The sequence below is a fragment of the Notolepis coatsorum genome (assembly GCF_963971535.1).
Source record: "Notolepis coatsorum genome assembly, chromosome: 6".
NCBI lineage: Eukaryota > Metazoa > Chordata > Actinopteri > Aulopiformes > Paralepididae > Notolepis > Notolepis coatsorum.
In genome coordinates, this window is record NC_140170.1 from 70,813,501 (window position 1) to 70,825,544 (window position 12,044).

Below are 12,044 nucleotides of genomic sequence, written 5' to 3' on the forward strand. Positions count from 1 at the left end.
TCACTGTCCCCTCGCCATTAATAGAGCGTCCGCCATTTTGTGTACCTATACTGTCTGGCTAATTAATATTCTTTCGTAGTGGTTTAATCTAACATATCAATACAGTCCGGGTTGTGTAGCCCCTTAGCTACAATTGGTCCTTCGAGCCGGAGGGTATCAGTAATAATAATAATATTAGTGATAATATGGCCAGCGGCGGACACTCTCCAACCAGCTCTCCCCCCTCACCGCGCCCGAATCTGCTGTAACCATGAGCAGCGAAGCCGCCGAAACGCAACAACCACCGCAGCCCGCTGACGACGCAGAGAGCCCGTCCAGCCCGGCCGCCGAAGCTTCCGCGGCGGATAAGAAGGTCATCGCAACAAGAGTCTTGGGGACAGTCAAGTGGTTCAACGTCAAAAATGGATATGGTTTTATCAACAGGAATGACACGAAAAAGGACGTGTTTGTACACCAGACGGCCATAAAAAAGAACAACCCAAGGAAATACCTTCGCAGTGTTGGAGATGGAGACACTGTGGAGTTTGATGTGGTTGAAGGGGAGAAGGGAGCAGAGGCGGCCAACGTCACCGGCTCAGCAGGCGTTCCAGTCCAGGGGAGCAAGTACGCCGCTGACCGGAACCGCTACAGGCGCTACCCCCGCAGGAGGGGCCCACCCCGCAATGGAGAATACCCTGAGAAGAACCAGAGAGGTCCAGACCAGGGCGGCGACAAACCAATGCGACAGACCTACTACAGAGGCTTCCGACCAAGGGGTCCATCCAAAGTACCTCTTAACTCCATGTTAGAAAGGCAACAGCAAATCCTGCAACAAGTTCAGCAAAATGTGGCTCAGGCCCAGGAGCATCAAGCTCGAGGCTACAATAGAAGGAGGTCTCCTGTCACATACCAAGTAGGAGAGAAGGTATGGGTTAAGTTGCACCCACTGTATGATGCCAAGGCCATGTTTATGGCAAAACTTGCTCCAAAGTGGAGAGGGCCAGCCACAGTTCTCAGACATTTAGGGTCAGTGAACTACAGAGTAGCCATGGATAGCAGTCCTGACACCCATGAAACCTTGCATGTTGAGAACATGAAGATGTTTTATGGCAGTGGTACTACGCTTGGTGGGGGGGATGTGTAACATGCGTTACTCTATGAAGAATATGTCAATGTGTTGATAAATGAAGTGTGGGCCCAATATGTTAGGATATGCCAATGTCAGCATATTTGGGTCACTTGACCTTTAAGATTCCAGGTATGGGTGTGGTTAGAGGCGGTCCTAACCATCAGGGGGCCATCTTGGATTGGAATCATGGCCGCATGGAGTTTTGTTTGCTACTGCTATTGTGAGAGGAAGGAGGGATTTTTCCAGGCCTCCTAAAAGATTCTCCATTAACCAAGGACAGTTCAGCTGCAGTGGTGCTAATGGACTGTAAAGCTGACAGGACTGTTCTTATTAAGATGTGGATCAACCCAGGACTTATCACCTTTTGGACACTCAAAGGTTTGAGTGTTGCTGGAAACTACTAGCTCTACCATGCAGGCTGCATGGTCTGGTAGGCCTGAACATTATACATGGTTACATTAGACATGGTAACATTATACATGGTAACATACATGGTACATTATACATGGTAACATTATACATGGTAACATTATACATGGTAACATACATGATAACATACATGGTAGCATACATGGTAACATACCTGGTAACATTATACATGGTAACATAAATGGTAACATTATACATGGTAACATACATGATAACATACATGGTAGCATACATGGTAACATACCTGGTAACATTATACATGGTAACATAAATGGTAACATTATACATGGTAACATACATGATAACATACATGGTAGCATACATGGTAACATACCTGGTAACATTATACATGGTAACATACATGGTAACATACATGGTAACATTATACATGGTAACATACATGGTAACATACATGGTAACATACATGGTAACATACCTGGTAACATTATACATGGTAACATACACAGTACATTATACATGGTAACATTTATGTTGGGGCTAATGGACTGTAAAGCTGACAGGACCGTTCTTATTGGTTTGAGATGATTTTTGTTGTACCATATATTGCTATGGGGTGCCCCATTTATTTTGATCCTCTTTTTGGTTAATACAACACTTTGAATTTAACACTGTTCCAGTACTCTCATTCTTTATAGCTGAACAGGTTTGTTTATTATTTCAAGCTTGTTACACTAGAACTAAGCATCATTCTTGTTTCTTTTGGACGTTTTAGATTTGTAATCAACGTGTACTTGTTAATTGCATGCAACTGCTAATTGCTCTTGCTTATGAACTGTTGTTATTATTATTATTATTATTATTATTATTATTATTATTATTATTATTATTATTATTATTATTATTATTTTTCTGACTATGTATTGATGATCTATTGTTTTAAATGGATTGTGTGTCCTGTTACATGCAATGCTCTGTATTGAAAACGAGGGTATCCCTCAATGACTCCTGAGTTTAAATAAAGTATGAATAAATAAAAAAGATTACGTATGTACACTCGACGTGACTGTAAATGAGGGACACCTCAGTTGTCTTTCATGTTTAAATAATAATTTAATTTAATTTATTCTTAGCTGCACAGAGTTCTACACTTCCTGCTGACTTGTCGTACAGAACTCGTAAGTCACTTTGAATAAAAGCGTCAGCTAAATTATTAATCATACATAGAATCTTTATCAAAGGGTATTTCAAGTTTATCAGTGCTTTCAACAATGTCAGTGGAATATCCAGGTGTTGGTCAAAACAAGTGAGTCAGGCTTACTGCTTTATATGGAGTTATATGGCAGAGTTTAATCTGCCAGATCAAACAGGGCATACAGATATGGAGACGGACTAGGCAAGTATATAAGGGACCACAGACCTTCAGATGGTTGTAGAGAGGCACCATGGGTAAACTCCTCATCTTCGTTGGTAAATTGAGAAGTTGCTTCTCATCCTTTCTTTTGCAGATTAAATATGTTGGTATTTAGTAGTCAAACTGAATATACTTGTGATCAACATGATGTTGTATAACAGTGCATCAGAATGATCTCTTAATGCCCATTTCTTACCTTAAATACATGCATGCTAGGTAGGTACATACTCCTGCCATTGACCTTGAGCAAGGCACTGGCATTAGACCTGGACGTGGTCCCTGGGCACCAGACTGTGGCTGCCCTGCTCCTAAATAGTTAGGATGGGATTAATGCAGAGGATGCATTCCTAATATGTGTACAAATGTAATGCTACTTCTAATTCTCTCTGTCTCTATTTCCTTCTCAATCCCTTCCTCTCTGCAGGCCTGGCTCTCCTGCTGCAGTTAGGTAAGATACAGTATAATACAGTATATAATGCAGTTAGGTAAGATACAGTATAATATAGTATATAATGCAGTTAGGTAAGATACAGTAATACAGTATATAATGCAGTTAGGTAAGATGCAGTATAATACAGTATATAATGTAACAACTAGGTAAGATACAGTATAATACAGTATATAATGTAACAGTTAGGTAAGATACAGTATAATACAGTATATAATGTAACAGCTAGGTAATATACAGTATAATACAGTATATAATGTAACAGTTAGGTAAGATACAGTATAATACAGTAATGTAACAGCTAGGTAAGATGCAGTATAATACAGTATATAATGTAACAACTAGGTAAGATACAGTATAATACAGTATATAATGCAGCTAGGTAAGATACAGTATAATAATGTAAGTTATAATATACAGTATAATACAGTAATGTAACAGTTAGGTAAGATACAGTATAATACAGTATATAATGTAACAGTTAGGTAAGATACAGTATAATACAGTATATAATGTAACAGTTAGGTAAGATACAGTATAATACAGTATATAATGTAACAGTTAGGTAAGATACAGTATAATACAGTATATAATGTAATATATACATCTTCTATGTTCTGAAGTGGTTCCCTGGGTCTGAGGATCATGAAACTCACTCGGCACATAACGACCTGCAAACTTTAAATGCAGATGCAGAAAGAATTATTCAAACAAACACTAGAATTGAAGTTACAAGGTTTTTAGTCCCAATATGTCACGATGACGACAGAATAGCACAATATCCTCCAACCTCGACCTGTACTTGTACCTTCACCTGTACCTGTACCTGTACCTGTACCTGTACCTGTACCTGTACCTGTACCTGTACCTGTACCTCACCCCCCACAGCTTCATCATACAAGCTCTCCTGCTACTTCACCAACTGGGGACAGTACCGTCCCGGAGCAGGAAAGTACTTCCCCACCAACGTGGACCCGTGTCTCTGTGACCACCTCATCTATGCCTTCGCCGGGATGGACAACAACATGATCAAGACCTACGAGTGGAACGACGAGAAGCTCTATGCCCAGTTCCAGGCCCTCAAGAATGAGTTAGTACATACATGGACATGCACATGTACATACTGTATACATATATATATATATATATTATGCATGAAATGTTCACATAACCAGGGGTAGTAATTGAGTATTTTTTACTCAAGGACGAGTTTTGATGTACTCAGCAGTACTGTATTTAAAGGGACAAAAACAACACTGATTTATTTTGCACATAATCTCACACATATCCCAAGGCTCTAAACTGTTTTGTACACATTCCTTTAGTTTGACAGTTAAAGAGAGCTAATGAGTTTAAATGTCTCCTCCCATGATGTCATCAGAGGACACTGAATCCTTGCGTTGTGTTAATTACCGCTCAGTGAAATGATGTCGATGAGAAAATAGAGATAAGGATTGCAATATGGATCCATTTCATTGAGCTGTAATTAACACACCACAAGGATTCAGTGTCCTCTGGTAGCTTTCTTGTACTACTGACAAAAAAATATGCAAATGTCTCTGCTTTCTGTTGTACCAAGTTATTTACCTAGTTACCGAGACCCTTTTGAGGAACGTGATGATAGCACCATGACCATTGATTAATGCTTCCATTGAAACACTAGCCTGATAGTGTGAATCCAGCAGGATACACACAGAGGCAGAGACACAAAAGTACATGAATCATGCCTGTAAAATGAGGCGAGAGCCAGTGGCGGACTGGCCATCGGGACGTTCGGGACGAATCCCGATGGGCCGGAACCAAAGTGGGCTGGTCCAAAAAATAATTATATATATTTTTTTAAACTTTTTTTGGGGGGGGGGGGGGGGGGGGGCAGCAGTGTGTGGGCCAGTGTGTGGGCCAGTGTGTGAGTCGGTGTGTGGGCCACTAATGTGGGCCAGTGTGTGGGCCGGTGTGTGGGCCGGTGTGTGGGCCGGTGTGTGGGCCGGTGTATGGGCCAGTGTGTGGGCCAGTGTGTGGGGTGGTGTGTGGGCTGGTGCGTCTGAATGTCCCGGGCTGAATTTGTGTCCCAGTCCGCCACTGGCGAGAGCACTAAATCAAAGTACACTTTCCTCTGCTTTCAGCAACGCTGACCTGAAGACTCTGCTGGCTATTGGAGGATGGAACTTCGGCACTGCCAAGTGAGTATCCAATAGGATCAATGATGCCAGGACCTTGAGTCCCTTGTTAAGATGCTGATTGTTATTGTCTCTCTCCTCAGTTAAGATGCTGATTGTTATTGTCTCTCTCCTCAGTTAAGATGCTGATTGTTATTGTCTCTCTCCTCAGGTTCACAGCCATGGTGGCCAGTGCCGCTAACCGCCAGACCTTCATCAAAAGTGTGATCAAGTTCCTGCGCATGTATGAGTTTGATGGTCTGGATATTGACTGGGAGTACCCCGGGTCTCGTGGTTCCCCATCTGTGGACAAGGCGCGCTTCACTGTCCTGTGTCAGGTCTGTCTGCTTTAATCCATATGATATATTGTTATTATTATTATCATTATTATAATAATAGCACCCTTATATATCTGAATATAATGCAACAATACAATATACCTCCTCCTCCTCCTTGCCTCCTCCTGTCCCTCTTGTAGGAGCTGCTGACGGCCTTTGAGGCGGAGGGCAAGAGCACCAACCGTCCTCGTCTGATGCTGACGGCTGCCGTCTCCGCTGGAAAGGGAACCATTGAGACTGGATACCAGATTGCTGAAATCGGAGCGTTAGTACACAGACGTGCACACGCGCACCTGCTCTCATGCACTCCCATGTTTTCACATGCCCCTTTGCAGTGGCTCCCTGTAGCTTTGAAAAATTATAATAATATGGTAATAAATAACGGTTATTTTTTATTTATTTTCAAAAGGAACACCTCTTATTTGGATATCGAGGTGATACTGTGACACTGAAATAAAAAAGTGTTTAATATTTCATCAACTAGGGCGGCTAGGTGGCACAGTGGGCAAGGCGCTCGCCACCAACGCAGGAGATGCTGGGTTCGAGCCCAGCTCTCGGCGTTGCTACCAGCTTGGCTGGTCGTTCATGCTAATACAATTGGCAGTATTAGGGGGTGGGAAGCTGGTGGGTGGGGATCGGACGTTGTGGACAGCGACTCCTACAGGTCGGTTGGTGCGCCTGCGCAGTAGAATCAGGAAGCGACGGGGGCGGCGTGTCCCTCCCACGCAGACCCTCGCTGCTGAGAGATCGCGCTGTGCAGGTGAAAAGATGCGACGGCTGCCTCCTCGTGTACCAGAGGGGACACGTGATGCAAGGCTTCGTCCACATTGCAGCTGGCTTGTGGGAGGCATGGCCTAACAACGTTCGAGACAGGGGAGGGTAGAATTGTACAATAAGAAATTGGGGAAGGGAGAAAAATAGAAAATGGGGAAGAAAAAGTAGATTAAAAAAAAAATGTCATCAACTAAAATATATACGTCACACCCCGGTGCCTCTCCCTGCCATCTGCAGATGGCTAATCTTGCATTTCCGACACCTAGTAAACTAACCAGGAGTAGATAGAGAAATTATAGGAAATATATAAATAGATGCGTTCGTTAGAGAACACTAATTTCAATAATCTATGCCTTATTCTATGCGCACTGCCAGCCAGCTACACTTAACATTTTGACAGAGAAGATAATCTCCCAATTCAGATACAATTCAACACAAACGGTTCCAAACATATTGAATGTTTGTCGGCATATTTTCACACCAACTGGGTCCGTTGTCTCTTATTCGGAATGGATTTGGTGCCAAAAACGGGTGTTTTTTCACACAGTGTGGGAGATAATACAGCCGGACTATCTAACAATAATTAACATATTTACAAGTCGGATTAAGTTTTGTAAATAAGGAGACAGATATAGAAGATTTCAAAATAAATGAATAAATGAACAAAAGAATAACAATAAAAAATAACAATAGGTACATACTAGAATTAAGCTTTTAAATAAATTCCAATCCCTCTCTATATATTATATAACTACAGTATATATAAAACGTTATACACTGTATTATCTTAAATTTTAAGGGTAAATAGGTTTTGCCGCTCCAGATTAACTTTATTTCGTGGCAGAGGGCAAAATGGCTTTTGATAGTAAAGGTTGCCGACCCCTGGGATAAGGGGAGAGGTTGCTACTGCTGGCCACACCTCAGGCTCTGCCAAGGGAGGTCTGGAGAAACACAAACTATAATAATTTACTAAACTCCAATCCACACATCAAACCAAAACAAAAGAAAATGTCAACAAAGTGCAGTACCAAAGCTGGGCTCTTTTGCCTAGAGGTCACTGTTTGATTCTATACCTTTACACAACCCTCATTGACAGTTATCCCCATGTGTTGTTGTCACCAGCCTGCTGGATTACTTCCATGTGATGACCTACGACTTCCATGGCTCCTGGGAACGCGTGGTTGGAGAGAACAGCCCTCTGTACAAAGGCGCCGCCGACAAGGGCTACAGCATCTACTTCAACATGGTGAGCTGGAGGATTCATTTACAATGATCATATTTTAGGCATTTAGCAGATGCTGTTATCCAGAGCAACTATATTGACCTATCTCAAACCCTGCCCTCTTTCCTTGATCCTCCAATCTCCGGGAAGCAACCGTTGTTATAGGATGATCAAGACAAGAGAGCGGGTTTGAGAACAGGTCCATATCACTGGATGTAATGAATAGCACTGTAATAGCACTGCTTTTTTACAGGGTTTTTTACTTTTTGTTTGTGATGATTCTTCTCATAGCGCCTGGTTCCCTCTCCTTAGGACTATGCTATGAACTACTGGAAGAGCAACGGTGCCCCAGCTGAGAAGCTGCTGGTTGGTATGGCCACCTATGGACACAACTTCAAGCTGGCCTCCCCCTCTAACACAGCTGTGGGAGCTCCCAACACTGGACCTGGACCTGCCGGTCCCTTCACCCGTCAGACTGGCTTTTTGGCCTACTATGAGGTGAGATAAGATGAGGCTTGAGACATGTTGGCCTACTATGAGGTGAGATAAGATGAGGCTTGAGACATGGTGTCCTACTATGAGGTGAGATAAGATGAGGCTTGAGACATGTTGTCCTACTATGAGGTGAGATAAGATGAGGCTTGAGACATGTTGTCCTACTATGAGGTGAGATAAGATGAGGCTTGAGACATGTTGTCCTACTATGAGGTGAGATAAGATGAGGCTTGAGACATGTTGTCCTACTATGAGGTGAGATAAGATGAGGCTTGAGACATGTTGTCCTACTATGAGGTGAGATAAGATGAGGCTTGATACATGTTGGCCTACTATGAGGTGAGATAAGATGAGGCTTGAGACATGTTGTCCTACTATGAGGTGAGATAAGATGAGGCTTGAGACATGGTGTCCTACTATGAGGTGAGATTAGATGAGGCTTGAGACATGGTGTCCTACTATGAGGTGAGATAAGATGAGGCTTGAGACATGTTGGCCTACTATGAGGTGAGATAAGATGAGGCTTGAGACATGTTGGCCTACTATGAGGTGAGATAAGATGAGGCTTGAGACATGTTGTCCTACTATGAGGTGAGATAAGATGAGGCTTGAGACATGTTGTCCTACTATGAGGTGAGATAAGATGAGGCTTGAGACATGTTGTCCTACTATGAGGTGAGATAAGATGAGGCTTGAGACATGTTGTCCTACTATGAGGTGAGATAAGATGAGGCTTGAGACATGTTGTCCTACTATGAGGTGAGATAAGATGAGGCTTGAGACATGGTGTCCTACTATGAGGTGAGATAAGATGAGGCTTGAGACATGTTGTCCTACTATGAGGTGAGATAAGATGAGGCTTGAGACATGTTGTCCTACTATGAGGTGAGATAAGATGAGGCTTGAGACATGTTGTCCTACTATGAGGTGAGATAAGATGAGGCTTGAGACATGTTGTCCTACTATGAGGTGAGATAAGATGAGGCTTGAGACATGTTGTCCTACTATGAGGTGAGATAAGATGAGGCTTGATACATGTTGGCCTACTATGAGGTGAGATAAGATGAGGCTTGAGACATGTTGTCCTACTATGAGGTGAGATAAGATGAGGCTTGAGACATGGTGTCCTACTATGAGGTGAGATTAGATGAGGCTTGAGACATGGTGTCCTACTATGAGGTGAGATAAGATGAGGCTTGAGACATGTTGGCCTACTATGAGGTGAGATAAGATGAGGCTTGAGACATGTTGGCCTACTATGAGGTGAGATAAGATGAGGCTTGAGACATGTTGTCCTACTATGAGGTGAGATAAGATGAGGCTTGAGACATGTTGTCCTACTATGAGGTGAGATAAGATGAGGCTTGAGACATGTTGTCCTACTATGAGGTGAGATAAGATGAGGCTTGAGACATGTTGTCCTACTATGAGGTGAGATAAGATGAGGCTTGAGACATGTTGTCCTACTATGAGGTGAGATAAGATGAGGCTTGAGACATGTTGTCCTACTATGAGGTGAGATAAGATGAGGCTTGATACATGTTGTCCTACTATGAGGTGAGATAAGATGAGGCTTGAGACATGTTGTCCTACTATGAGGTGAGATAAGATAAGGCTTTAGACATGTTGTCCTACTATGAGGTGAGATAAGATGAGACAGGTCAATTGACTACAAAACAAAAGAAAAACACATCCAATGATCTTTAAGGTGGTGGAACGAGCGTGAGTGTGCGAACTATAGAGTGTGTGTATGATAAACGGGAAAAGAGACCTAAATCTCTACCCCCTCCTCTCAGATCTGCACCTTCCTGAAGACAGCCACTGAGGCCTGGGACGCCCCTCAGCAGGTGCCCTATGCCTTCACCAGTGAGGTCTGGGTCGGATATGACAACATCAAGAGTTTCAACATCAAGGTATGTTTATATGCGATTGTTCAGATGTTGCACATCGCTGTGCTTTATGACCAGTTGAACCACTGTGTGTCTCTCCACAGTCCCAGTTTAACCACTGTCTCTCTACAGTCTCAGTTTAACCACTCTGTGTCTCTCCACAGTCCCAGTTTAACCACTGTGTGTCTCTACAGTCTCAGTTTAACCACTCTGTGTGTCTCTATACAGTCCCAGTTTATCCACTCTGTGTCTCTACAGTCCCAGTTTAACCCCTGTGTCTCTGTGTCTCTCTACAGGCTGACTGGCTGAAGAAGAGTGGTTTTGGAGGAGCCATGATCTGGAGTCTGGACATGGATGACTTCAGCGGCACCTTCTGTGGCCAGGGGAAATATCCTCTGATCAGCGCCCTCAGAACTGCCCTGGGAACTAGCAGCGGTAAGACACACACACACACAGACAGACAGACAGACAGACAGACAGACAGACAGACAGACAGACAGACAGACAGACAGACAGACAGACAGACAGACAGACAGACAGACAGACAGACAGACAGACAGACAGACAGACAGACAGACACAGACAGACAGACAGACAGACAGACAGAGACACACACACACACAGCCCTGCACACACAGTTCGCTCTCTTGATATTTTCTTCTTTTCCTCTGTCCCACCTAGACTGCAAACCTCGCCCTGACCCCCTGCCAGCCGTCACCCCCACCGCACACCCAATAACCCACCCAGGCGGCGGTGGTGGAAGTGGAGGAGATGGTGGATCCGGTGGATCTGGTGGAACTGGCTTCTGTGCTGGCAAATCCGACGGACTCTACCCTGACCTCAAAAACAAGAAACACTTCTATCATTGCTCACAGGGAAATACCTACAACCAGCAATGTCCTGCCGGCCTGGTCTTCGACGTCAGCTGCAAGTGTTGCAACTGGCCTTAAAAAGGACTTCGCTCCAGTTCCATAGAATGGTTCCCCCAGCCTTCTTCAGTTAGGAGCTGGTCTGGGATCTGCCTAAGAGGGCATTAGGGATGCACCATATATGGCTATATTATTTCTTTGTCTTGCTGCCGTTGTGTGTGTTTGTGAGTATTGAGAGTTTGTTTGGGTAATGTTACTTGCATGTGACAATGACTCAGCATAGGATTGTTTTAGTAATTTGATTATCATAGACATTTGTTTTATGTTTTCAGATCATATCAACATCTGTAATATTGGTTAACATCGGTGCATCCCTAAAGACCATGATGGTATGACCCATGTAATTAGGGTTCCATAGAAAGTAACATCACAGATATTTTCCAAATAAATCCATGATTTAAACGAGTCTCCTGTGTCTTCTATTGATCAGCTCTATTTACAGTTGGTGTCAATAATGTCACCGTAGACCAAAGAGGTACCAAGAAGTTCTTTATTGTAGCAGAATTTTGAGATGATCAGAGATGTGGTCGACACCAATCATTATCATCAATGACATCATCATCATCCTCATCGTAATCATCACCCCATAAGTTAATGCATGTATGACCGTAACAGTAGTAAACTAATCTAGTAGACACATCAACACCAGGAATGTAACAGACACATCAACACCAGAAATATAAGGCAAAAGAGCCCCTTCTGGTGTTGCACTGTGTTTACAGCATGTGAGGGCAACAAGGCTGCTGATTTGGCAGCCAAAGAGGCCCTGAGGAGGGAGGAGGTGGATGTGGGCATAGCCTTGGGGATCTCAGAATACTGCAGTAAAATACAGGAGGAGATGGGAGGTGGCAGAAGGAATGGGAGGGAGAAAAAAATGGAAGGTT

General features: G+C 43.3%; 2 protein-coding genes across 2 annotated transcripts; both read left to right on the plus strand.

Annotated features, from left to right (window-relative positions):
* Window positions 1-250: 250 nt before the first annotated feature.
* On the plus strand, window positions 251-1,123 carry LOC311229544 (Y-box-binding protein 1-like; the record flags this gene model as incomplete). Its single annotated transcript, XM_084315619.1, has 1 exon — window positions 251-1,123. The coding sequence occupies one exon, from the start codon at window positions 251-253 to the stop codon at window positions 1,121-1,123; it is 873 nt and encodes a 290-aa protein (XP_084171745.1).
* A 1,817-nt stretch (window positions 1,124-2,940) lies between these two features.
* Window positions 2,941-11,181, plus strand: LOC311229545 (acidic mammalian chitinase-like; the record flags this gene model as incomplete). Its single annotated transcript, XM_084315620.1, has 11 exons — window positions 2,941-2,965; window positions 3,334-3,357; window positions 4,246-4,447; window positions 5,481-5,537; window positions 5,686-5,851; window positions 5,992-6,116; window positions 7,748-7,871; window positions 8,160-8,345; window positions 10,139-10,255; window positions 10,528-10,666; window positions 10,913-11,181. 11 exons carry the CDS (start codon window positions 2,941-2,943, stop codon window positions 11,179-11,181), a joined length of 1,434 nt encoding a protein of 477 aa, XP_084171746.1.
* Between the last annotated feature and the right edge of the window lie 863 nt (window positions 11,182-12,044).